At 37.9% G+C, this 23880-nt stretch overlaps 1 protein-coding gene across 6 annotated transcripts; it reads left to right on the plus strand.

The window, feature by feature from the left end:
- Nucleotides 1-755: 755 nt before the first annotated feature.
- On the plus strand, nucleotides 756-15790 carry LOC139629199 (uncharacterized). 6 transcript variants are annotated; one of them, XR_011692924.1, is made up of 26 exons: nucleotides 756-895; nucleotides 1902-2541; nucleotides 3067-3196; nucleotides 3814-3981; nucleotides 4560-4697; nucleotides 5234-5385; nucleotides 5709-5812; nucleotides 5894-6137; nucleotides 6833-6964; nucleotides 7180-7323; nucleotides 7543-7678; nucleotides 8256-8406; nucleotides 8598-8734; nucleotides 8849-8960; nucleotides 9398-9461; nucleotides 9755-9958; nucleotides 10117-10262; nucleotides 10643-10761; nucleotides 11387-11508; nucleotides 11615-11712; nucleotides 12560-12696; nucleotides 12952-13076; nucleotides 13277-13422; nucleotides 14304-14434; nucleotides 14526-14662; nucleotides 14981-15098. XR_011692924.1 is itself a non-coding variant. In XM_071491683.1 (26 exons), the coding sequence occupies exons 2-26, from the start codon at nucleotides 2017-2019 to the stop codon at nucleotides 15093-15095; spliced, it is 3789 nt and encodes a 1262-aa protein (XP_071347784.1). In that variant the 5' UTR covers nucleotides 757-895; nucleotides 1902-2016; the 3' UTR covers nucleotides 15096-15790. The 6 variants fall into 6 exon arrangements, 5 of the variants coding, with proteins under 5 accessions (XP_071347786.1, XP_071347784.1, XP_071347785.1 ...); XM_071491683.1 differs by having other exon boundaries at nucleotides 757-895; nucleotides 14304-14406; nucleotides 14981-15790; XM_071491684.1 differs by having other exon boundaries at nucleotides 757-895; nucleotides 5948-6137; nucleotides 14304-14406; nucleotides 14981-15790.
- The last annotated feature ends 8090 nt before the right edge of the window (nucleotides 15791-23880 follow it).

The raw sequence follows: 23880 nt of genomic DNA on the forward strand, positions 1-23880 counted from the left end.
GTAAGAGGAACACCTTCAACGCCTTTATCAGAGATTTCACCTTCTTTCTAAATCAGGTTATTAACAGAGCATGTGTTTAGACAATAGGGTACAATGTGCATTGTACAGAATTAGCTGCAAATTAGGCTTGAAGGACACATGCATATGCACATTGGTGTTTTCAGTTACTCTGCTCAGATGAAAGTTGGTTTTCAGGAAATCAGCTGATGTCATGCAGGTGTCCTGTGCACAGAACTGAACAGAAAAGTAAACATCTATATACACATACCTGGTCCTAGGGGAGGTCTAATCAGGCAAAACATTCATGTAGCTGAATCAATAAGTGTGTCTTTAATCACAGATCAACTTTTTGTTTGTTTGATTTTACCTATATAATATAAATGGGGAAGCTTTATTACCCAGAGTAGTATTTGTTTGAGCATCAGCCTAAAGACTGGGGTACCAGGATTAATGTGTTCTGACTTGAAAAGTCCAAGTTATTGTCCTACAGAGGGGATGGCTTCAGAGCTTAATCTGATTTAGGGATTAGTGAATGGAAGTAAATAATGGGTCCTATGAAAACACTTCAGCAGTCTGAAGATGATTAAAAACACTAAACTGCAGCTGCTTCACAATAAAGTTCTTTCAGGGGTTCGGGACGTATAATCAGTTGGTTTACTACTGTAAACTGAGCGCATAATATTTACGTGTCTTTTGTCTCACAACAAAATCAAAACAACAATCTAATGCAGGATAAACTAAGAAGGGGGGGCTTTTACTTTGAAGGGGTTGTAGGAAGTGATTAAATACCTGTGGCATCTTGAGCTTCTCGGTGTAATTGTTGGCTCTTATCGGAGTGGAACAGCAAAGGGAGCGGCGGAAAAAACACACTGAGGTACCTGTCTGCTGGATGAAGGTAAGAACAGGAACTTCAGCGAGTGTGTTTCTTTTCATACTATAATGACTGTAACACTTTTCAACCAAAACAGATTTCGTGCAGATTTTGGTTTGTATTGAAGGTGCCTCACTTGTTCACAGTTTCCACCAAAATTAGCGGGTAGAAAACGGGTATTTTCAACGCGTGTTGCCCATTTTTCTCTCTCACCTGTCACTCACAACATTTAAGTTATATACGTGCCTCACACAGCGCCGCAAGTGAAGTGATAGTGAGGGTTATTAGCTGTCACTTCAAGACTGTGGTCATGCTGACAGTGATTCCTCACCTCAGTTTTGGTCTCCGTTATGTTTGGTTTCGTTTCCATAGGTTTCATTTCCTTTATCCAGCAAGGAGAAAGAGGCAGCAGAAACTGAGACATCACAGACATTGTGCATGATCTTTGGCCACATGTGGAGATGAGATTGTCCCTTTTTATATACAGTCTATGGATTGTCCCCATTTTTTTCTTTTACTAAAGAAGTAGATAAGGATATGCTACAGTGTTTTGTTATATTTCTCTGACATTTGTCTTGCAAACAAGCATACACTGCTTCACAGTATGCCATGCGAAAGATGCTATTCCTCAGTTTAAACAATTGATCCACATATCCTGTAGATAAGTACCTCACACAGCACCATTTCAGATAACCCCAACTGTCTCTTTAAGACACTGTGGCCATGCTGACTATGATTTCTAATTACTCATAATTCCTTACAGTTTTGGTCTATATTTTGGAAATACCTGCAACAATGGTCCTTAGCTGGAGGCACTCAGGGCTGGTTTATATTTGACTGAGCAAATGTGGGCATTAGGTGTGTGGTGTAGAAGTGGGATAAAAGGTTGACTGCACGCACAATACTGCAGCTCTTTTGTGTAAAATGTTATGTGTCAAATAACACTCGTGTGTTGGTGCATCTTCTATGAATTTACCTGATGTATCCTTAGGAGAGGTGGTTCAATACAAGCTTGTTTCCTGATTTGCAGGCTGTGATCGGAGGCTTCAGTGTGCGGCAGATGAAACCTGTGACGCTGTTTTCACCACACCTGTGAACTGCACCCATCTTTATTCCTTACTTTTTCTGTTGGGAGTGTGTAGGAAATGGCAGCAGCAACTGTTTCTTTTGAACATGACCAGTTTTGCTGTGCAGTGTGTTTGGAGGTTTTGAGAGACCCGGTGACGATCCCCTGTGGACACAGCTACTGTTTGGACTGCATTGAAGACTACTGGAACAGGACCAAGCAGAAAGGCCAGTACAGCTGCCCTCAATGCAGGCAGGTGTTCAATCCAAGACCTCTGCTGAGTAGAAACACAGTCCTGGGTGAAGTGGTGGAAAAGTTTCAGCGAACTGGATTTCAAGCTGCAGCTCAGCACTTGGCCAAACCTGATGAAGTGAAATGCAGCGTTTGTACGGGGAGAAAGAGCAAAGCTGTAAAATCCTGCCTTGTGTGCTTGGAGTCTTACTGTGTGGCTCACTTGAGAGTCCACGAAGAACGCTTTCGTGGAAAGGCCCATAAACTGACCCCAGCTTCAGATCAGCCGAGAGAGAAGCACTCTCAGGGTGTGAAAGGGAAACACAAGGGCCGTGATGCAGTCTCAGAGGCAAATGAGAGGACAACAAAACAGGTGTGTTTGAACATTTCTTAAGATGCAGAAATTATTCTTTAATTTATTCATTTAAATTGGCATCTGTGTTTTTTGGTTTTCAGGCACCTTGGTATTACGAAAGGAATTGTTCGACATTTTGGGAAATCAATGTATCCACTTTTTGTCTGTTAGGTGAAAGATTGATGTCTACCTCATGAAAATATGAGGTCAGTGACTAGATAACTGTATCATATTGAACAGGAAGCTCATATATCCTTCTTAAGCCTCTTTAAGACTTTGTGGCCATGTTAACCATGATTTCTAAATACTCAATGCTGAAATGAGTCCTCCCCACAATTTTGGTCTCTACTCTTTTTGGTTTTATTTTCTTTCTCCAAAAACAAGAACAAGAACAGGCACTGAGACATCACATGTAAATAAGATTTAATAATATGTGACAGTCTCTGTTATTCACTTTGTGTTTGGCATATTGTCATTTGTCAAAAATATTCAAAAACAAGGATAGAGAGTGACAGCAAATAAAACGTCTTGGTGTCTGTTTAGATGGGTGCAATATTCAATCTACTTGAGCAACACAGACTGGAGTCCTACTACAATCAGTTTCTTCAGTTGGGTGTTAAAGATGAGAGAGATTTCCTGGATGGCGTGACAGATGAAGATCTAAACAACTTAGGTAAGAGTGGTGAACATAATTGAATGTCAACACGCTTTCAAAGGTATGCTTAGATTTTCAGTTTTACGTGTTAAATGCTTGGAAAATGAAAGCTTTATTCACAATATCATTGTTATGAGTGTGAAGAGAATTTTGAATTTGTATACTTTAGGTTCCTGGAACACTAAACTAATTACTTGTCTGACTTGTCTGACTTGAGAAACTGATCACCACCCAATGGAAAATAAGATACAATAAAATTACACTTTACACAAGTTACCAGGAAGATAAAAACTCACCTGCATAGCATGGCAATTTGCTGCAGCCTTTATGTAATAAATATCTTTGTGAAATGTCTCAACTGTTTGAAATTTTGAATGTCGACTGATTGTCTGATTGTTGTGTGAGAGGTGATACAGTATTTTAAGGTTTGAATTATTTAGTTTGTGGCTTACAAATTATAAGTTAGAATACACATTATTGGAAACGTAAAAATGAGCAACCATGAGAACCATGAGTCCAGTGGTTGCATAGGATGCTGAAATTCAAGTTATAACATTGAGAAATAGAGTAAAAATACTTTTTGAGAGACAGACAATTTTGGAATTGTCTTGTTTTTAATCTCTTCATTTTTACAGGTTTAAGTCATGTGGAAAAGAACCGTTTTTCAGCAATGAAAAACTTCATTCAAAAACTCAGAGCTCCAGAGGGTCAAGTTAAAACTGTTAAACCTGTGCGAAAATCAGTGGAGGCATTCTCTCTACAATACACGTATCCCAAATGTCCTCAACCAAAACATATTAAAGGTAAGACAAGGAACACATCTGTTTGCATTTTTATGCTTCGGCAAAGCCAGAGGCATATTGTTTTCGTGTTTTCGCATTGTCCGTTCGTGTGATTCTCATGGACACGATATCTCAGTAACGCCTTGATGGAACTTCTTAAAATTTGGCACAACGTTCACTTGGACTCAAGGGCAAACTTATCAGATTTTGGTGGTCAAAGGTTAAGGTCAGTGTGACCTCACATAACATTTTTTTTTAGCCATTATTCAAGACTTCACACAGCAATTATGACAAAGTTTCACACATATGAATGATTTATATGATTCTGGATGAACAGGGATGTAATCTGAAATTAGTGAGTCATTAAGGCATACAGTCGCAAGGCAGTAACTCTAGTTTTTAACATTTGTATCATTCATTTACATTAATTTAGGCTGTTTACTCGTTTACAGTGTACAGCATAAGGGCAGCTTACCTTCAAGTGGTTTGTGATTGTGAGCAGAGAAATACTTAAGACTACTGCCAAAGTGTGTCCTGAAATACACCACCCTAATGCTCAAATGAGATTTGATATTGTTTATGAAATTTTGAACTTACAGATATGGATCCAGCGCAAAACACAATTGAAGATCTGATGTTAAGGATCTGTCATCTTGAAGATGTTGGCAGCACCACAGGAGTCTGTCTCTACACAATCGACGGGATGGCCTTGACAGATGACCCCTTCTTCAACACATGTGAGCAGACCTTTTACAATTGCTAGGTTGCTAGATGAACGGATTTTAATAGCTTAAAAACATTTGAGCAGCTGAAAAACTTTCCTGTTAAGTACTATTTACATTTTTATGTTATTCAGGATCAAACAAGTAAGACTATAGTGCTGATCAGATACACTGTGATTGCACTGTATTTCTAATCAGTCTTCTGGATAAAAGGCTTTATGATCTATGTGTAGTAGGATAAAGTTTTCTCTCCAGTAAGCTTATGATTTGAACATGCAGGACTATATATGCCTCATACATTCACAGTGCCTTGCCCGTTCCTACTGTGGAACAGTTTACGTCACAACACCAACTGTAAACTTTTATAATGCCTTAGAGGAACAATTCCCCTTCTAACTACAAGAAAGGGTAATGGTTTCCCTTGACTGCAGAAAACAACTACATTTATACACTTAATAACATTTTAAGTTTTTGTTTGAAATAAGCTTTGACTTTGCTTCAGTGGTAAATAATTTAATACAGTTTTTCATTTTTATTGGCTCTTCATACAGGGTCTTTGAAAGACAGGCACATACAAAGTGGATCTGTGATCTATGCCATATTTACACCAAAGGAAAACCTGAAACAGGCTCCTCAGATGCCAAAGCAAGAGTTTGGTGAAACCTCTGGAGAGGATGTCATTCGATGCCACATCATGCTCAAGGTACGTCTTAACTGTGATGGTTGTGATTCAAGTAATGATATTAGCAACTGAAACGTGGATATTTTTGAACAAATGGCTTATGTGATGTATTAATAGAATACAATTCAGTAAAGGAAAACCTCTAATAGGAAAACACTAGCCAACTTAAAGACCAATATAGCATGAACATACCCCCTTCTAGGGGTGGAACGGTTCAAGTAAAAAATCTGTTCTTGAGTAGACAAGACAAGGAACTGTCCCAAATGACAAACCGAGCAAAACCATCCCCACTAGCAAACCGTATATAAAACCTAAATCTGTATTGCATGTTTTATTCACTTAAGGGAAACTACGACCTGATGGTGAACTTACAAAATGACACTATTACCAGTCTGAGACTCAAGTTGGCAAATGCAAGTGGAATCCCAGCGCATGTCCTTCATTACAAGTAATTCAAAATTACCACAATGAGCATTGATTTTGTGGCTTGTGACCCCATTTTTCAACACAGTTTTCTTTTTTCATGTAGTACTTCACACTCAAGCAGTCCTCCTGTTCTTTGGTGTGCCTATGATATTTGCAGAGGTCAACACTGTGGTGGCGACAAACTACAAAGCTGTGGGATCTCTGAGGGGTCAACAGTTGCCTTCTCTTTATCAGCATTTTGTGACGAGGATCCATACAGCGAGACCTTCTTCATAAATGATGTTGTGCCTTCAGTCCAACAGACCCAGAAAGGAATCAGTGTGTTCCTGTCTTCAGTTTATGCTATTGTAAGCAGTGTTTATAATATACAGTATTACTCCCATTATTTGGCTATGTAATTTACTTAATATTACTTTATATTACACTGCTCAATGTTTTGCTTTACCTACCAGTCAGTCTTTTGCACTTGTCAAGCCATTTTTCACCTCTTTTGCCTCTTTTCTGTGAACAGTAAGCCTTCTCTATATTTTCTTATTGTCAACTGTGTTCAGACAACTCTGTTTTTCAAAAACAGTTAAAAACACATCAGTGAGCCGCACTGTTGCACTGGGTGTTCTATCATTGTCATGAATGTGGCCATGTAGTTAATTTCAAATCAGTTTTCTCATACAGCGTCCTGCCGATTGTTAGTCATATCTGTGCTGTATGAGTATCATTTAAAATTTAAAAATGTGCATTATTAAAACTAATGATATGCTCCTAATGTATCTGAGATTGTGTTATATTATCTTAAGTAATTTGCATACATTTTTTCAACTCAATTACTATTACCCATGAGTAAATAATTCAATCACTGGGCCTCCTCAGGTAAAATCTATTCTGTTTCTGTCTAGTGCTTTTGTGTTTGTCAATTGATCAAATATTTCTCTCCCCATAGACACTATCAAATTTATCAATAAAGTTGGCACATTGTTGGGTAATTTTACTCGCCCTTCTCCGGTGGCTGTAACCCTGTTTTTAAATGCATTATTTTTTCTTGTAGAAAGCGCTTCATTCAAAAGAAATGCAAAATAACTTGATTGCCTACATAAGAAAACTGACTGGATGTAACCCTTTGGCCCAAAGTTTGCATCAGTTACTCTGCAGGAATGAAAAGATGACAAGGAACCAGAAGGTAAACAATATGAGTTATAATTCTGCTTGTAATGTCTGTTGTATAGTCCCTGTATTGAAGTATACATTGTTACTGCATTACAGTTTGACTATTCATGCATTTTTAGTCAAAATGCTGCCTGCACAAAGTGATGTGCAATACATTGATCCATAAAATGGACACAACACCTTTTTTCAGCAGCTCCAATTTCTTCACGTGTGCTTGTTACATTGTAGATTGCAGTTGTTGAAGGCTTGTACATGCTCTTCAGAGAGCTCTTGCCCCAACACGGATCTGAACAAGGGGAAAAAGTCATCAAGGACCTGTACGTCTTTGAGAATTCATTGTACTGCTGGGCATATCTCATGTCAGAAGTAAAGGTATGATGACACTGGGGTTTGACTGAAATGGGCTTTTGAAGTTGCTAATTGCGAGTTTGTAAACATTGTGTGTATATCCATACCTCATAACACCTTTGAGAATGTTGAGATAAATTTGAACTGTTGGTTGATACTTCACTTGAATGTATTTGTGTCCTACATCAGATTTGCGGTTAATTGTTGATTTTTGAAATGACCACTTCTGATTTATTTTGACAGAAAAGGACATTAGCCACTGAGGACTACGCACCAGTCACTCTAACGTCTGAAGATAACAACCGTTTCTGTGAACCAGTTAGAGTACCTGGAGTGCCAGGTACCTTTGAACGAGCGTATGTTCTTCAGAAAATCAAAGGTAAAACTAAAACAATGAAAAGTCATAAAACCATAAAACTATTCTAACCTCAGTAACAAGTTTTTATGTGAATGAGAAGAGTGGATTTCTGAGAAGAGGCAGGAGGTTAATTACAAAATTCTCAGGGTAAAAATATCAAGTCTTTGTGTCTTAATACCGCGTTACCCTTGGTCCAGTATAGCATGGTTTAACCACGCCTGTGCCATTTTTAACCATGATCAGTTCTTAATCAATACTGAGGGAACTAGTCAGCGAACCGTTCTTGCTCTACACATGGAGATATAGGCATTTTTCAACTGTCAGCTAAAGCATTTTTGATACTGTGAAGAATCCTAAAAGAAGCAGCAACTCTGAGGTGATGAGATGAAGAGCTGCATATCATACTGTTTTAGGGGAAAGCCACTTTCACCATGGCAACATCACAGACTCTGATGGTGGTAGCCCCTGGCATAGTTTGGTATGGATATCCAGCCTATGTAGAAATTCAGCATTTGTATTTTTTTGTTACAAAATGTGTTTTAGTCGTGAATTGTGTTTTTACCATTGGTTTGATTTCACGTTCTCTTCTTTTGTTTAGATGGAGAGAAAATTCCCAACTGCACTGAAGAGATTTTGCGAGAATCCTCGATCCAGAGAGCCACTGACATTGAGAAAATCTTGCTCAGCTTGCCTCCATCATTCAGAACATACCCTCTCTGGATTCAGCATGGCAAGACGACCGGTCGGAAGTATGTAAAATCAAACTTTTACTTTTCATTAAACTACTGCAAATACATTTATCTTATTTCTTCTTTGGGTGATTCAGAGAAAGAGCTATCAGCCTTGAAGTTGTGTGCTACCTTTGTGTTTATTGAGAGTTGCAATAAGTCTGATTATACTCAAGCCATAATTGTCTCTAACCTAAACAATTACATGACAGTTTTCAGGTCAAAAGTCAGAGAACTTTTGGAAGTATGGTTGAAATATTGAAATCTTTCCCTCGTCTCAATGTGACCCCGCCTCTACGTCTGAAGGATCTGGGAGAGACGGAGGTTCGTCTTGTTCTGCTGAGTGAAGGTACTCCATGAAATCACTCTCTGGATGGTCATTCCTTTCTGTTGAACTGCATTGTTGTTTTTATGGGTTAGTGTTCTTGATGGCGCCTTTTTTGTGCATATTTTTCTTTGTCAGACAACCTTGGTGTTTATCTGTATAAGGACAAAGGAAGCGCAGATATGATCAAAGTGCACGATTGTCTGGATGGCAAAAAGAAAACAGTGGATGTGAACGTACTGGCAGCCAAGTGAGTACCTGAACCTTACTGCAACACAGAGTTGAATTTTGGGATTTTTCACAGCCCGTTTTCCATTAGAAGAATACAACAAGAGAGTATTTTTATGCTTCCGCACCAAGGACAGCTAGGGCCAGAGGCATTGTGTTTTGCACTGTCCATACATTTTGGTGGTGACAGGTGAAGATCACGGTGACCTCACAAAACACAGAACACCTGGAGAGAATTTCTGTGTTCCCCCATAAAGTTTTTGCCCGTGGCCCATATGACAGAACTTCAGTCATTTTTCTCAAGTTGATTAAACACTTGTACAAGTCAATCTTTTTCATCATTAAATGTATAAAACAGTGCAGAAAAAATACACCAAAATGCCAGAGCCACCGGGATGTCTAGGATGTTTTGCTTTACATCATAGAACTGATTGAAATTTTTTTGGACATTGACCACAGGACCGGCGACCATAGAGATGACCGATCACTTGTCACAACTAGGACTCCAAAGGAGGCCATACTGGTAACACCTCTTGCCTTGCTAGGATTTCACAATATCCTTATACAGCTTATACAGGGAATGGGCCTAACCGATACACTTAAAAAACTACACAATACAGTTTAAATATTGGTATATTATATAAAACTGTCAAGGTCATGAGCATTTGAGAGGGAAAATGGCCATTCTATTTGTTTTTTTGTTTTGTTTGTTTTTTTTCATTGTTGTTGTGAATGTTATGGATTTTCTGCTACCCCAACAACAGTAATCCATACATGCAATATTTAGATCATTATTCTTGGCTTTGTTTTCATTAGGTCCTGATAGATACAAGCTCATCCATGGAAGAGGAGTGCTACGGAAATGCAGGAATAAAGAAAATTCACGCTGTGAAAGAGCTCTTTGACAACTTTGCATCAAGAAGCATGGCTTATGATTTTCATCACGTCATTGGCCTTGTGAAGTTTGACTCCATGGTGAAAACTCTCCACACATTTACTGAAAATCTGGAAAAGTTCAAGGTGAGTGTAAATACCCCATCCATCAACACGTCAAATAAATGTTCTCAACAAATGAGGGTTTGTTGTACGTATGTATGTATGGTAGCATTTGTATTCCATTTTTAATGTTGCAATCCACCTAAATAGAAAGGTAATTTTTTTTTTTTATTCATTTTTAGGAGCACATACGTAACCTTGAGCCAAATGGATGTACTCTGCTGTATGATGCCCTACGACGTGGGGTGGCTGAGTTGGAAAAGGTCAAGACAAAGTTCCCAGACTGTAGACTTCGCATCATGTGTCTTACTGATGGAAATGATTCTGGGTAAATTTCCTTCTCTGTGCTATTGTGCCGCACTGCCACCTTTATATTATAACTACAAAAATATATATTAAATGCTTTACATTTGAGTCGAACGGGTAATGACTAATGCATAATGTAACTTCCAGGCCCAGAGCAGCTAAGTGGTTGACTCTGTAATCTCTAATTGTTTCTTATCTGTCTCTATAAATTCTCCAAATGGTCAGAACATCAATCATTACCCCTGACTTTAAAATATGTTTGATTGTTTCATACATCGACCTTGAATAAGCTTTTGTCATACAGCTTGTCAGCCATTTATTTTACTATATGTTCTGTCAACTACAGATTGTGATTTTATTTGGGGGCCGCTTAGGTCATAATCTTAATATTGTCATATATAGATCCTCAATAGAGCCAGTTGCAGTAACAGCCAAACTGCTGAAATCTGACATCATTGTGGATTCAATTCTTCTTGGAAATGTGGAGAACAATATGCTGCATGGAATCAGCAATGCCACAGGTATGCCTTTATTACCAAATTGGATATAAAGCTGCATAAATTAACAGAATAATGAAATATATGCATTATTGTGTCAATTCTCTGAGATGCATTCCACGATTAAATCAACCATGAATAAATCAATTGCATTTCAGGTTAGGGTCATCTTCACCATCATTTGTTTCTGTATTAAAAGATTAAGAAAATAACTGATGACATGAGTAACTGGCCAAAAGTCTACATTTTGACCAGTGTTGTGCTTTACTCAACGAGCTTTATATAACACATAGATATGTTAATCACAAGCCACCATGATGTGAAATCATCTATCTAGCAGTATGGCTTTGGTTAACATCCTGTAAAGCAAAAAGACTTCACATAGATGCAGCTGTAATGGTCTCTGGAGAACAGGTGTGTGAGTCAGCTGGACTGACAGTGCTGCTGCCACTGACATCAAAAAACAGCCTCAACCATGAGAACAAACACAAATCAAGATTTTAGCTCAGACACTGGGAAACAAAAAGCATATTGTAAATGCGTTGATATTTATTGAAGTTGACACACCAGTTTACCTGTATATTTTTTGACTGTACAGTTATTCAGACATTTCTCGCATCCTTCACCACACATCCATGATTGCTTCCAGGTGGTTGCTGTTTCAAACCACATACAACCAAAGAGGGTTTGAAGCTGTTTGAGATTGAGACAGTTCTGTCTTTGGAGCAGAGGAAACCCAAGGAAAAACTTGACCCATCGTCTATCAGTGAGGTCAGTTGCAGTATCCGCCATTCTTTTTAAAAATAAGTAATATGTTTTACTGTTTTAACCTAGTATGTCATAATTTGTTCATTAATTTTTCCCTATTATTTTATAGCGTGCTTTAACAGGCATCTTTGCAACTCACGGGTATGATGAATATCCAGAGACATCTTTACCAACCCAGATAAACAACAAAGTGACAGGGACAGAGAGGTAAGAGATAGAAACAACCGTCCTCTGGATGCTGGTAATAAACCTGATCAAGTTAAGTTATTGTGATGTTTGCTTATCTGTTGATGACCTCATCCTTCATCTGATTTGTCAAACATAAAGGTTGTATTTGTAAAATGTAGTGACAGGTAATGGTAACAGAGTAGTAACTATCTTTAATTTTTAACAGCTTTTCATTAGTGATTAATCTGCCAAATATTTTAACAATTACTTTAAAGTGCAATTACTAGAAAATACTGAAAATAAATGCCCATTGCAATTTCTCAGAGACCAGGGTGACATCTTCTTTCTAACAGTCTAAATGCTATAAAACAGAACAACAAAAAATTCAGATGGATTGATTTAAGATTTGCTGGACAGGTTGTCCTTGACACGTAGCCATTCAGCAGTAATTTCATTTTGTTGTAGCACCTAGTGACAAAATGTCATGATTCTGCAGGATAGCTTGGAATCCCTTAGGGCTGCAGCTACTGATTATTTGCATTATCAATAAAAATGCTGTTTTGTGAAAACTGTTCACCACAGTTTCCTGGAAACTGAAGGTGACATCTTCAAATTCCTTGTTTTGTCCGATATCAAAAATGTAAAGATTTACTACGATACAAGACAAAGAAAAGCAAAAAATCTTCACATTTGTGAAGCTTGGACCCAATGTTTGGCTTTTTTTTTTTTTTTTTTTTATTTGTCTGATTCATTGGTTGACCATTTGTGGACAAAAATGTTAAGTGTTTCACAACTGTCCACCACCAAACAGGATCCTCTGAGGGTGTCGTAAGGTTTTTAGGATGTGTGCATGACATTTGAAGCATTAATAATCTTTCCAAAATAGTGCTCTAAAAAAGCGGCTTCGGGAGTCAAAAGATGGGCGTCTAATGGAGAAGGACAAACGCATCCTGGAGGAGCTGAAGAGCCTGCATTGTGACCCACATCCCTTCTTCAGAGTCTTTCCATCAGAGTCAGACTTTTGTAAGTGGTATTGTTGCTAAAACCAATATTTTAATTGATTAATTAACTATTTATTATTAAATTGCAGCTGTTTGAAAAATGAACACACAAGTTTCGTCTTCCATATAAAGATTTTCTTACTGTTGGGATGTAGGCTACAGGATAACACATTTGGTTGATGTAGGTTGTGAAGTGACCATCTATGATTACAATGTAAAGTGTAATCCTTTCATAACAATAGGGTTCGATTATCTTTTTTCTGTTTAATCTTTTCAGCGTTCTGGAGGATTCTCATGGAAGGCCCTCCTGACACACCGTATGAGAGAGGAGTGTTTGAGCTGTACTGCCAGTTTGGTCCTGACTATCCAGTGAAGCCTCCACTTGTTCGCTTTGTCACGGGAGTATCCTGCCAAAATAACAACTGAAAAGTTATTATATTACATAGCATTTAGACGTCTACACAGTGTTATATTGTAATGATTACCACGATTATTGCTTTATCTCTAACTCAAAGAAGGTTATATGAAAACAATTACAGTGAGTGTATACACTACGCATGTGTATTTTTTTGGTAGTGAGATTTTTCTTAACAGGATGACAGGTGTACCACTGCAATGTCAACAGCGTGGGCCGCATCTGCCACAGCATATTTGACCGGAGCTACAATGCCCACATTACCATGAGAGAGATCTTTGATGCTGTCTATGGACTGCTCATCATCCCTGAGCCTGACGACCCACTGGATAGGTGACATATATACCTATTCCTAAATAAATGACAGAAACGCTCATGTTTTATCTGGATATTTCTTGTGCTACAGATGTTTGTGATCTATTTACAGAGTTTAGTGTGTATTAAGTGAAGTTGCCTCCCTTTACAACCGTGCCCTGAGGAAGACCCTGTGGTGGTTGAAATGAGTCGGCGTTCTTTTCCCTCTTTGAGATGTTTTTGTTAGATATTTTACTCCCCTTGTCTAAACCATTTCAACTTCATGAGCGCCTTGCATTCATAAGATTTACAACGGCATAACTGTGAGCACCCGGTATTTCTCTTTGTAGTTGAAAGAAATTTTATCACACCTTGCCCCTAGTGTTTTTGGATATGTGACTTTCTACTGAAGAAGCAAGAACAGAGCTTTTACAATAATAGCATAATGAAACATGGGGCTTGCACACTCAAACAAGATTAGTAGTTTTTGCAGCTTTCTTTGGGTTTAACTCAGTTTCCTGACTCACTTTTAACCAGGGCAGGTCACCATGGTAACCTATGCTGCACACATCACTAAATCAATTCAGCTTTGTCTGGCTCTATTGGGGCTGTGTGGTTTCACCGAGCCCAACATTGGTCATCCAAGATAACCTGTGTCACAAAGCTGCATCACATATTCTTAATAGCTTTTGAATCCGCAGTCAAAAAAGCAGAAAGTACTCTACACTGAAGACATACACAATTATTCCTGCTGTTATTTACAGCCTGACCTTTAATAACTTCATTCATGGTCCAGAATGAATAACTCTGCCTCCTGTATCTTAATGTTCATAATCAAATGCACACCAACCACATGTGTTTTTGGCCGTGTCATGTCATATTTTAGGTATTTGACTTGTATTTTTAACTTCTTTTGGAAGCATTTTGGCTGAGGAGTTCCTGACGAACCGTGAGACGTATGAACAAGAAGCCAAGAAACACACAGAGCAAACTGCAGGGCAGTCACTGGATGACATGGAGAAAGTGAATGAACTAACATTTCAGAATTATGGTGAATTATTACTTTCCGTATAACACTGACGTTGCAGTCTTTTCGTTGATATACTTGATGTGTCTTGTTCTTGTCTCCTTTTATTTTAAAGACGTTGGTGGACTCTGTGCCACAGTTTATACCCCAACATCTAGTCTGTCCACTCACCAAGAAGATGTTTGTTGATCCTGTGAAGACAGTGTACGGCTCTGTGTATGAACGCAAGGCCATTGAGGAACATCTCAAGAAGTGAGTTCATTTACTGCTGTTGATATTAATTGAAAGTGATTTATGGTTATGGCAGTGGTTATAAAGCTGACTTATTACCAGTTCATCAACGACATACTTGTAAAGGAGCCCATCTAGTTGCTTTTGGCCCATTTAAAACTACTTGTACTGAAAGAGACTTACATCCAAGGGCCTTTTGTCAAATATAAATATATATAAGTATAACAGTAGGCAAAGCTGTGGCTATAATTCCCTGTTGGTGTTTGTGGCAGGGAATCTGAAACCGCTATCACAAAAATTTCATCTGCTGCATTTTCACAGTTGTATACTCTGTTGCAGACACCAGCATGACCCGATGGCTGGCCCAGGACATGACCTTGATCTTAGTGACCTAACAGCAGACTGGAATATGAAGAAAATGGTGATGGATCATCGGTCTCGTCAAATTCAGTGAATCAAATTCAGTGAATCTGTGGAGAAAAACTTTTGAGTTGAAGCACCGTAGTTTTATATAGGTCTTACAAGAAAACAAACCAGCTACTCCTTATACTCTTTATCTAGTTCATCTTATTTAATCTTCCATTTTAATTCTGTCATGTTTAAAATGCACACTGAGCACAGCATGCAATAGCTCACAAATTACAAGAGTGGTTGGAATTGTGTTTATAGTATATAATCTGCCATTTGTCAGTGACATGGTGCCTCTCTCACACAAACCCCAAGCAAGTTACCAAGATAGAAAAGCCTGAATGCATTTGCTCTAATTAGCCTCTGAAAATTGGTTTAATATGTACTTGATAAGCCTGTTTGTATACAGTGTATGTTTTTTATAACGCAACTTTTCTACATTTTGAATTTATCACGTAATTTGACAAGCAAATGCAATTCTAAAAACTTAAATGTCATAATAAAAAACCTAATGTAGCTTCAAAATTGTTTAGCACTATGTGGACAGTGATTGTGTGAGTGTTACTCTGCTGTCACTTGACACTTTCATGTAGAGATAATTCTTGTGTTTTGTTTTGTTTTTTTTGTATTATTTTGTTGGATATTTTTTCCATATTGTCAGTGCAGGTTTATCACGTAAATGGTTTCAGAAATTGTTTTACTTTTTGGAGTATTGAATAAAAGTTCATTGTGTTTGTCTTACTAGTGATTACATAAGAATAAAGCATGAAAAAAGGATAAGCCTTCTCTTCCACTTTAAATGTGTAGCAAACATTATTTCCATTTAAATCTTGCATAGAGTCATTAATAATTTTAATTTGTGATTACTGGAGGGCAAACCAAGTGTACCAAGAGATCCTGAGTCATTAGGTTGATCATTAGCCAACTACTACTACTACTATTAGTCTTAAACAATGATACTATATGAGCAGAATTGCAACTATTGTAGTATGCAGTAGTTTTAGGTACTAAAGGTAAAATGAGATTTTCAAGAATAATGCAATGAATAGTTTTTATTTACCAGTCAATGTTATACAAAGTGCAGTAAACACACACACAGACAAAAAGTGCTCCTTAGTCTTAGATTGTTCCAGCATGTAGAACTTGCCACAGTTCCTCTGTCTCAGTGTCTCTCCATGTTGAGATCAGGGCTGCATGGGGTCCAGACCATCTGTGGCAGGACTCCTTGTTGCTGTTGTCTCTAAAGATAACACGCAGCATCTCAGTTTATCAATGCATCATAAATCATACAGTGGGCTACAAGTTTTGCAAACGTTCCTCACTTTCTAATCAAAATTTCTCAACTTTTCTCATTTCTCCTCCCAGTGGTAGATCGACAGGAAAGAGCTAAACAAAAGGCAACAAGACATTTCCTCCCTGACATCCCTGTTGTTTGGTTACTCACATTTAAATTTCATCATATGTATAGTACTTCACATATTTCTTTTTTTTTTTTTAAATAGTGGGAGATCACAAAGTTTCCAATAGCACTAATTTCTTCATATCACAGTTGATTTTTGTGTCCTGCCCTGTCAGTCCTCACCCCACTGGTCTGAACTGTCCACAGCTGGTTGCATCTCTGCTGTGAACTGGGATCAGAATAACTACCAGACTCATGTCTCTTAGCAGCTTATCACTTATTTCAATACCTTTGAAATCCTTTAAATCTGACCTCTGGTAATTTCCACTGAGTTGTACTGATATAGTTTCAGTTTCATACACAGACTAAGCCGTTGCCACTGCCCCAGACAGATGTAGTGACGAGGGAGTGACATCCTCACTGATGACCTGTCTTGTTGAGAGAACGGATTGCACTGCATTGTCTTTTTCAATTTGACCCCAGAAGCGTGTAGTGACATCTAAATGGAAATGCAACGGACTGAGGGCGCTGTTTGCATATTGTATTTGAATATTGTCACCGTAGAGCTGGTTACTTTGAAAATGAAATGTTAAACTGCTTGTCAGTTTTTATTTGAATATTGCCATAGAACACCCACATGAGTGTGTGAAAATTAAAGTGCGAACTGGATCACTACATTTTCTTTTTAATTTTTACTTAAATAACACATGGGAAGTGGGATCACATGACTGCTGGGCTGACCGAGCAGCTCTCACAGGTGCCTTGCGTTTTCTTTGTTCTGTGTCCTGAGCTCACTCTCCGTTTGCCCTTCAGCTGAGCTGGTTCCTGCCATCATTTCACCTTTGCTCCTGAGTTTGTTGAGTGAGTAGTTTATTGTGTTATATTTCTACAAGTCATGTTTATTTTATTGTTAAGATGTATATCTAATCTCTTTGGTTTGTTCTGACTTGATTATACATTTAAAGTGAAAATGTATTGATGAAAGACCATGAAAACACTGTTTTTGAACATCTGTGAATCGATACAGGGCAGAAAACTAAATCTCAGAGCTCAAGTTCCCACACGGTGTGGGGGAGACTGAAGTGGAAGAATCTTGACCCTAGTTTTACATCTGGATCTAACTGGAAAGTATTCTTTAGTAAAAGTATCAAGAAGGCCCTCTGGTGGTGATGTATCAAAATACATGACACATTTAAAAAGGTGCCTCTAGTTTGAATCTCACATCTCACACACAAGAGCAGGAGAACATTTGTAAGAATCTGTACATCAATTTCATAAAGGTGAAAATTTAGGTGAGATGCAATAGTCTCTTCTCTCCAGCTCGCAAAAATTTATTTGCTTCTCTGCAGCTGCAGTGTTGGAGAAAGCAGATCCTTCTGATCTTTTACTTAATGAAAAGTAACATTTCCATCATGGAAAATAATCCATCACAAGTAACTGCTGCCTATAAAATTTTACTGAATTACAAGTGCAGAGGTGTTATCAAACCAAATGTGCTTAAATCCAGTCAGAAAGTATCTTCATAAATAAAATAAATCAAAAACAAGTGTGACTGAGCTAAGAAAGCTCTCTTCACACTGTAAAAATAATTGTATTATCAACAACATAGTAAAAGTAAAACAATGTTTTCTAAGTGGTTTTATTTGTATATTAATTATGGCAATAATACAATAATAAATAACAATAAATAATGTTATCAGTTAGCTTTCATAATTCATTACAACTGCTTGCTGATGATAAATGTATCAAACTCCACCAGCAAGATCTTCAGCAATATTCTGTTTTGTAAACTTTGAAATTGCACTGCATCCTGTATGAAATATGTAAATGTTTAGTTGTTTACAAATGATACAAAGAACTTTTAAAACCATTTTGAAACAAATGGATAACTGGAGTCAAATTGCTACAATCACTACAACAGAGTAACCAGAGGTCACAGAAAGAACTGTTCATCTTTGTGTTAAAATCAGCTGTGAGAATGAGCGGACTTCAATCTGAAACCACAGCTGGAACAGCTGGAGGTGTCAGCAGTGAAATCCTTGGCAGTGGTCTCAGGACTGCAGCCTGTGCATTTCTGATGTCAACACGATCCACTCTGTGCAGCCGACCACGAGGACAAGCCAGATGAGCGGTGCTTCCTTGTTGTCTCTGCAAAGGTGGAGAGTTAAAAAGACCATCGTTCTGTTTTTTTTCCTTCCATCCTTGGAGAGCAGGAATGTTCATTGTTTATGCATCTTTCAGAGAGTTAATGTGGGCACAGATTTTCAGTGCAGGCCCCAGTTTAAGATTCATGGTGCTGACGAGGTGATCCTCAGTGAGAAGCAGCAGGGCCTGCCCGTCTGTTTCCTGGGAGCGAAACTCTTCGGCTACATCCTGACCTCCTGGAGAAAAGAGAAGATAGAAGAGATAGAGAATGTGTCCCCTGTTCATTTTGATGTTGGTAGATATTTGCAGACTTATTATGATCTTTATGTGACTATTTATTAGGGCTCCAATAAATTATTATTTTCATTATCACTTTCTTTCCTAAAATATATAGAATTTCTGGTTAGATGTCTAACTGCATTTTGTTAGTTGAATGATGAAGAAAAGCAACAAATTCTCACATGAATCTTTGGCATCCTTGATGGAAAAATACCTAAAATGATCCATCATCAAAATAGTTGCCAGTTAAATTTTTTGATCACCTCATCGATTAATCAACTAATCATCACAGCCCTGCTATTTATGTTTAAATATAAATATCAATTTTACACAACAACACAAGAGCATGGAGCAAGGACCTGCTCCTGCGTTTGTGGGGCAGTTTCCTCAAAGCTTCCTTTGCTGCTTTGAACTTCTGGCTTCATTATTGATGAGGGGATTCAATTTATGGCGGTGGAGGCAATAACAGCAGTTGTGTTAGCTATATACAATACACTGAGAAAAAGCTGCTGAGCTTGCTTTGCATCTACATACATTAATTCAAATATATCAAATAAGCCAAGCAGCAGTGCTCTCTTTTTCCTATATATATTTTTTACCATCACATTGTGAATGAAGACTTTAGGAAAATATGCCCAACCACACAACAAAGAACTTCTGAAATTAGTTTAAATGACAACTGTATTTTTTTTAGGGATTCCTAACTATCTCCTAACTTAGTTGCTCTGTAATGCGCAGTGCAAAACACATGCAAATGGCCACTTTAATGTGATGCAGCTATTAAAATGAGGTGTATTTCCTCTCTAAATTCTGCCTGTTTTGCCACAGAGGTAATTTTTCCTCTTGTAGTCACATTTCACATTGAATTTTATAACATAATAGAAGAACGACTTTCAAATGCACACAGTACTTGCAATGAGCCTCAGTCAATTAGAAAGTGTTTTTCCTCATGATCATGTGGCATGTAAATCTGAATATAAGGAAGAAACTGCAACTGGAGAGAACAGTAAACAGCAGGTAGAATTATAGAATTGAATTCTAATTAATTTTCTATTCTGATGCACAGTATGTGGCCATAGTCTCTATCTTTAGTTGTGCTGAGGTAACATTATAAATAAGGCTAGCTGAATCAGTAACCTCTTTTAAATCTGTTCTAAAAACTCATTTCTACAGACTTGCTTTTATGTAATGTCGTCTTCCTACTCTTCTTACTTTTTTACTGTATTTTTATTAATTATTTTCTTTCTAACTTATGTCTTGAGTATTTCTATAGTGTGCTGTGCTAGTTCTTACTAGGTTTGCATGCATGTGTGTGTGGATGTGGGTTTTTTTTCCCTCCCTCCCTCTTTCCATCGTAATATATTGTTTATCTTCCCTCTGTTACTGACTACCATTGCCTTTTAATCGTCTGTCAAAACACTTTGTAAACATTGTTTTTAATAGGAGCTATAAAAATAAAGTTATGATCAGTGTCAGGCAGAGAGCTGATGTAAGAAAACACTTGTTTCACATTCCACTGCGATGGACTTTATTATTTAAATTATGTATTATATATTATTTATTATTTAAATACACACACACACACACACACACACACGGGCATGGTTTATTCATCAATATCTGCCATCTTAAGGCGACCCTGAGTACCTGAGTATGAGCAGATGCCGGAGCCTTGATCAGACTAATTGAATCAATTGAACTCATTAAAAGAATTAATTAAATAAATTAACAGAATTTAGGCTATAGCCTAAACAACTCTGACTGTGTTAATGAATTGGTCACATATTTTTGAAGATTTATGTAGAATTAACGAGTGAAGTGATGCAATTTGGAAACCATTATTGGGGTGGGTCTTGTGAGCAACATATTAATGTTTAAAAAAACGCTGTCAGACCAGACCAGACTCCTGTCTCTCAGCTTCTAATCACTTATTGTGATACGTTTAAATTCTTTAAATCATATGTCTGGTAATTTTCATTGAGTTGTATTGATATAAGACACAGACGGGTAAAACAAGCTGCTGCCACTGCCCCAGACAAAGTGACGAGAGACGAGGAAGTGACGTCCTCACTGATGAGATGACTGACAGACTGAATTTTCATTTTGACCCCTTCAGAGTGTAGTGACTTGTAAATGTAAATTTTGTATTTGAATATTGCCACTTTTCAATTTTCATTTTATATGGTCATAGGAGTGTGTGAAAATGAAAATGCTAATTGGATTGCTGCATTTTCTTTTTCATTAAATGGTGTGTACTGTGGGATGTGGGGTCACATGACTGCTGGCCTGAGCAGGACAGGTGTGCTGACTGGGCAGCTCGAACAGGTGTCTTGAGTTTTCTTTGTTCTGTGTCCTGAGCTCATTCTCTGATTGGCCTTCAGTTGAGCTGCTTCCCTCCATCTTTCCACCTTTGTTCCTGAGTGTGTAGAGTGAGTAGTTTATTTCATTATATTTCCTCCAGTCATGTTTATCCTGTTGAACATCTCATCTCCTTGGTGAGCTGGATTAGTTACTCACTTGAGATTCAAATGTTGGCAGTTGTGTTGTGTTCACTTCACACTCAGACTTTATGAGCAAACAGTGAAGTCTTGATTGGTGCGAGGTGTCAGATGAGGTTCAAATTGTAAACTGGACACCACTGAAATCCAGGACGACCACAGCTGCTGTTTTCAGTTTGTTGCAGAGGCTTTTCTTTATTTTGAAGGAGGCTCAGTTAGTCTGGAGTTTGTGTTTGTGGGTCACCTGTGGGAAAAAAAATCTCACTCATCTTAATATTTTTTAAAAATCGTATGAAAATCAACAGTAGTTAGCAGGTTTCTGGGGCAAGATTACTCAGCTTTAGCAGCAAAAATCCCCAAACACACACACACACACACACACACCAAACAAACCTATTCAAATTATATGGTTGTTATGGTTTAATATTTGAGTTCATGGTCTTGAAGAAAACGCATGTTTAAATAGTAGGAACCTTGTCTTGTTTTCTTGTTTTCTTCCTCTGAGTGCTGAACATAGTTCAGACACAGAGCAATACTTCAGTCCTGTCACTAGAGGTCACCACAGACCTGCAGCTCAGAGAGGAGCTTCCTCCTGTGGGCTCATTGTGTGCACATCCTCCTAAACTTTGATTAATCAGTCAAAAAACTGTTGCTGAGTGACTCTCAGTGCTGCACAATGGAGACAACAAACATGTTTACAAGGTCTTTCACCTGCATTTATTTAGATTTGTTATTCTGAGTTTACTGTGTGTGCAATCACCACTGGAAGTGATCACATACTCATCAACCTCATATCATTTTACAGGCTTTATATCTGAAATGAATTCAAGCTCTTGCTGACTGAGAAGAAGAGTGCATTTAGGTGAGGGATCAAGGTGGAGCTGCAGAGGGAGCAGACTCAGCTGATGGAGATTCACGCCCACAGATAAATTCTTTAAATCATATGTCTGGTAATTTCCATTGAGTTGTATTGATATAAGACACGGACGGGTAAAACAAGCTGCTGCCACTGAGACGAGGAAGTGATGTCCTCACTGATGAGATGAGACTGTCTGTCAGCATCTTATCACTTATTGTAATACATTTAAAAATCTTTAAATCTCATCCCTGGTCATTTCCTTACAGGGAACAAGCTACAACCACTGCCCCAGTGACAGAAAAATTACAATTGATGAGGAAGTGACATCCTCACTGATGACCTGCCTCAATGAGAGGACTGAGTGCATTTTCATTTTGACCCCTAAAGAGCGCAGTGACATGTAAATGTAAATGCAGTGGCCTGAGGGCTGTTTGTTCATTATGTTTAAATACTGTCACTGCAGAGCAGGTTAAGTCTTTGAAAATCATCATTTTAATATGTTCGTAGATGAGTACACACATGAGTATGTGAAAAAGAAAATGCAAATTGGAGTACTGCATTTTCTTTTTAAATTACACTTAAATAAAGCATCCTGTGGGAAGTGGGGTCACATGACTGCTGGGCTGAGGAGCACAGGTGGAGAGCTGGGCAGCTCACACAGGTGTCTTGAGTTTTCTTTGTTCTGTGTCCTGAGCTCATTCTCTGTTTGTCCTTCAGCTGAGCTGCTCTCACCTTTGTTCCTGAGTGTGTCGAGTGAGTCGTTTATTTCATTATATTTCCTCAAGTCATGTGTATTTTGTTAAGTGGTACATTTAATCTCCTTGGTTTGTTCTCCCACGATTTTATATATATATATATATATATATATATATATATATATATATATATATATATATATATATAGCAATAATGTATGTACTGATTTTGATTTAGAATTGTTTGTTGATTTATTCAAGATAAAGTGATAGAATTTGACCTGTATGTTCGCTTTCTTTCATTTGTAGACATGTAACCACTCACACCTGACTGACTGCAAGCAAAAGATTAAAAACCTTCAAATGGAACCTGCTTGTCCTGCTTTGCTCACGTTCATTCAGTCCAGTGTTTTGTCCTCGAACACATACATGTGTCAGAAATCTCAATTCTATCATGGATTTCTTTTCAGTTTCAAGTTTATATGATAATTCTATTGGAGTCTTCTATAGGCTTTTGTAACGACCTTAATGTTTATAATTGAGTCTGTTGTTTTTCTGCACCAGATGCTTTGAGGACAGACCACTATAATCATGGATTGGACACTACAATCATAATCAGGATTGTGCATTTAAAGGAGAACCCAACCCTTTGACAGAACTCACTTCCTGTGCCTCAGAACAGTTTGGTCAATATTTGTGAACATGCAGCTCTTCACTGAAGTTAGAAACCAAAGAGAGAACATTAATGTTCGATGTCGACCCGGTTTGCTCTTTAACAATGAATGGAATTTTGAGCATCAAGTTCTACAGTTTGCTGCTCTGTATCTGTTCACAGATTTGGCAAAAGCACCGTCTTCCACAGAGTCTTTGCGTTACCTCACCACTGATATCAGTTGCTCAGTTTTTATTTTTCAGTTCAGTTTTTCTTTTTACAAATTCAAATCTTATTTGCACTT

This window comes from Trachinotus anak, unplaced genomic scaffold (assembly GCF_046630095.1).
Source record: "Trachinotus anak isolate AG129_WGS33_773 ecotype Australia unplaced genomic scaffold, CSIRO_AGI_Tana_v1 ptg000012l, whole genome shotgun sequence".
Lineage (NCBI taxonomy): Eukaryota > Metazoa > Chordata > Actinopteri > Carangiformes > Carangidae > Trachinotus > Trachinotus anak.

What these genes read in the sequence shown, in the direction of transcription:
- LOC139629199 (XM_071491683.1), top strand. Translation starts at nt 2,017, where the DNA reads ATGGCAGCAGCAACTGTTTCTTTTGAACATGACCAGTTTTGCTGTGCA. An exon ending in GCGCATGTCCTTCATTACAA is followed by an intron (nt 5,813 to 5,893) that starts GTAATTCAAAAT and finishes TTTTTCATGTAG; the next exon opens with TACTTCACACTCAAGCAGTC. An exon ending in GTGAACGTACTGGCAGCCAA is followed by an intron (nt 8,961 to 9,397) that starts GTGAGTACCTGA and finishes CATTGACCACAG; the next exon opens with GACCGGCGACCATAGAGATG.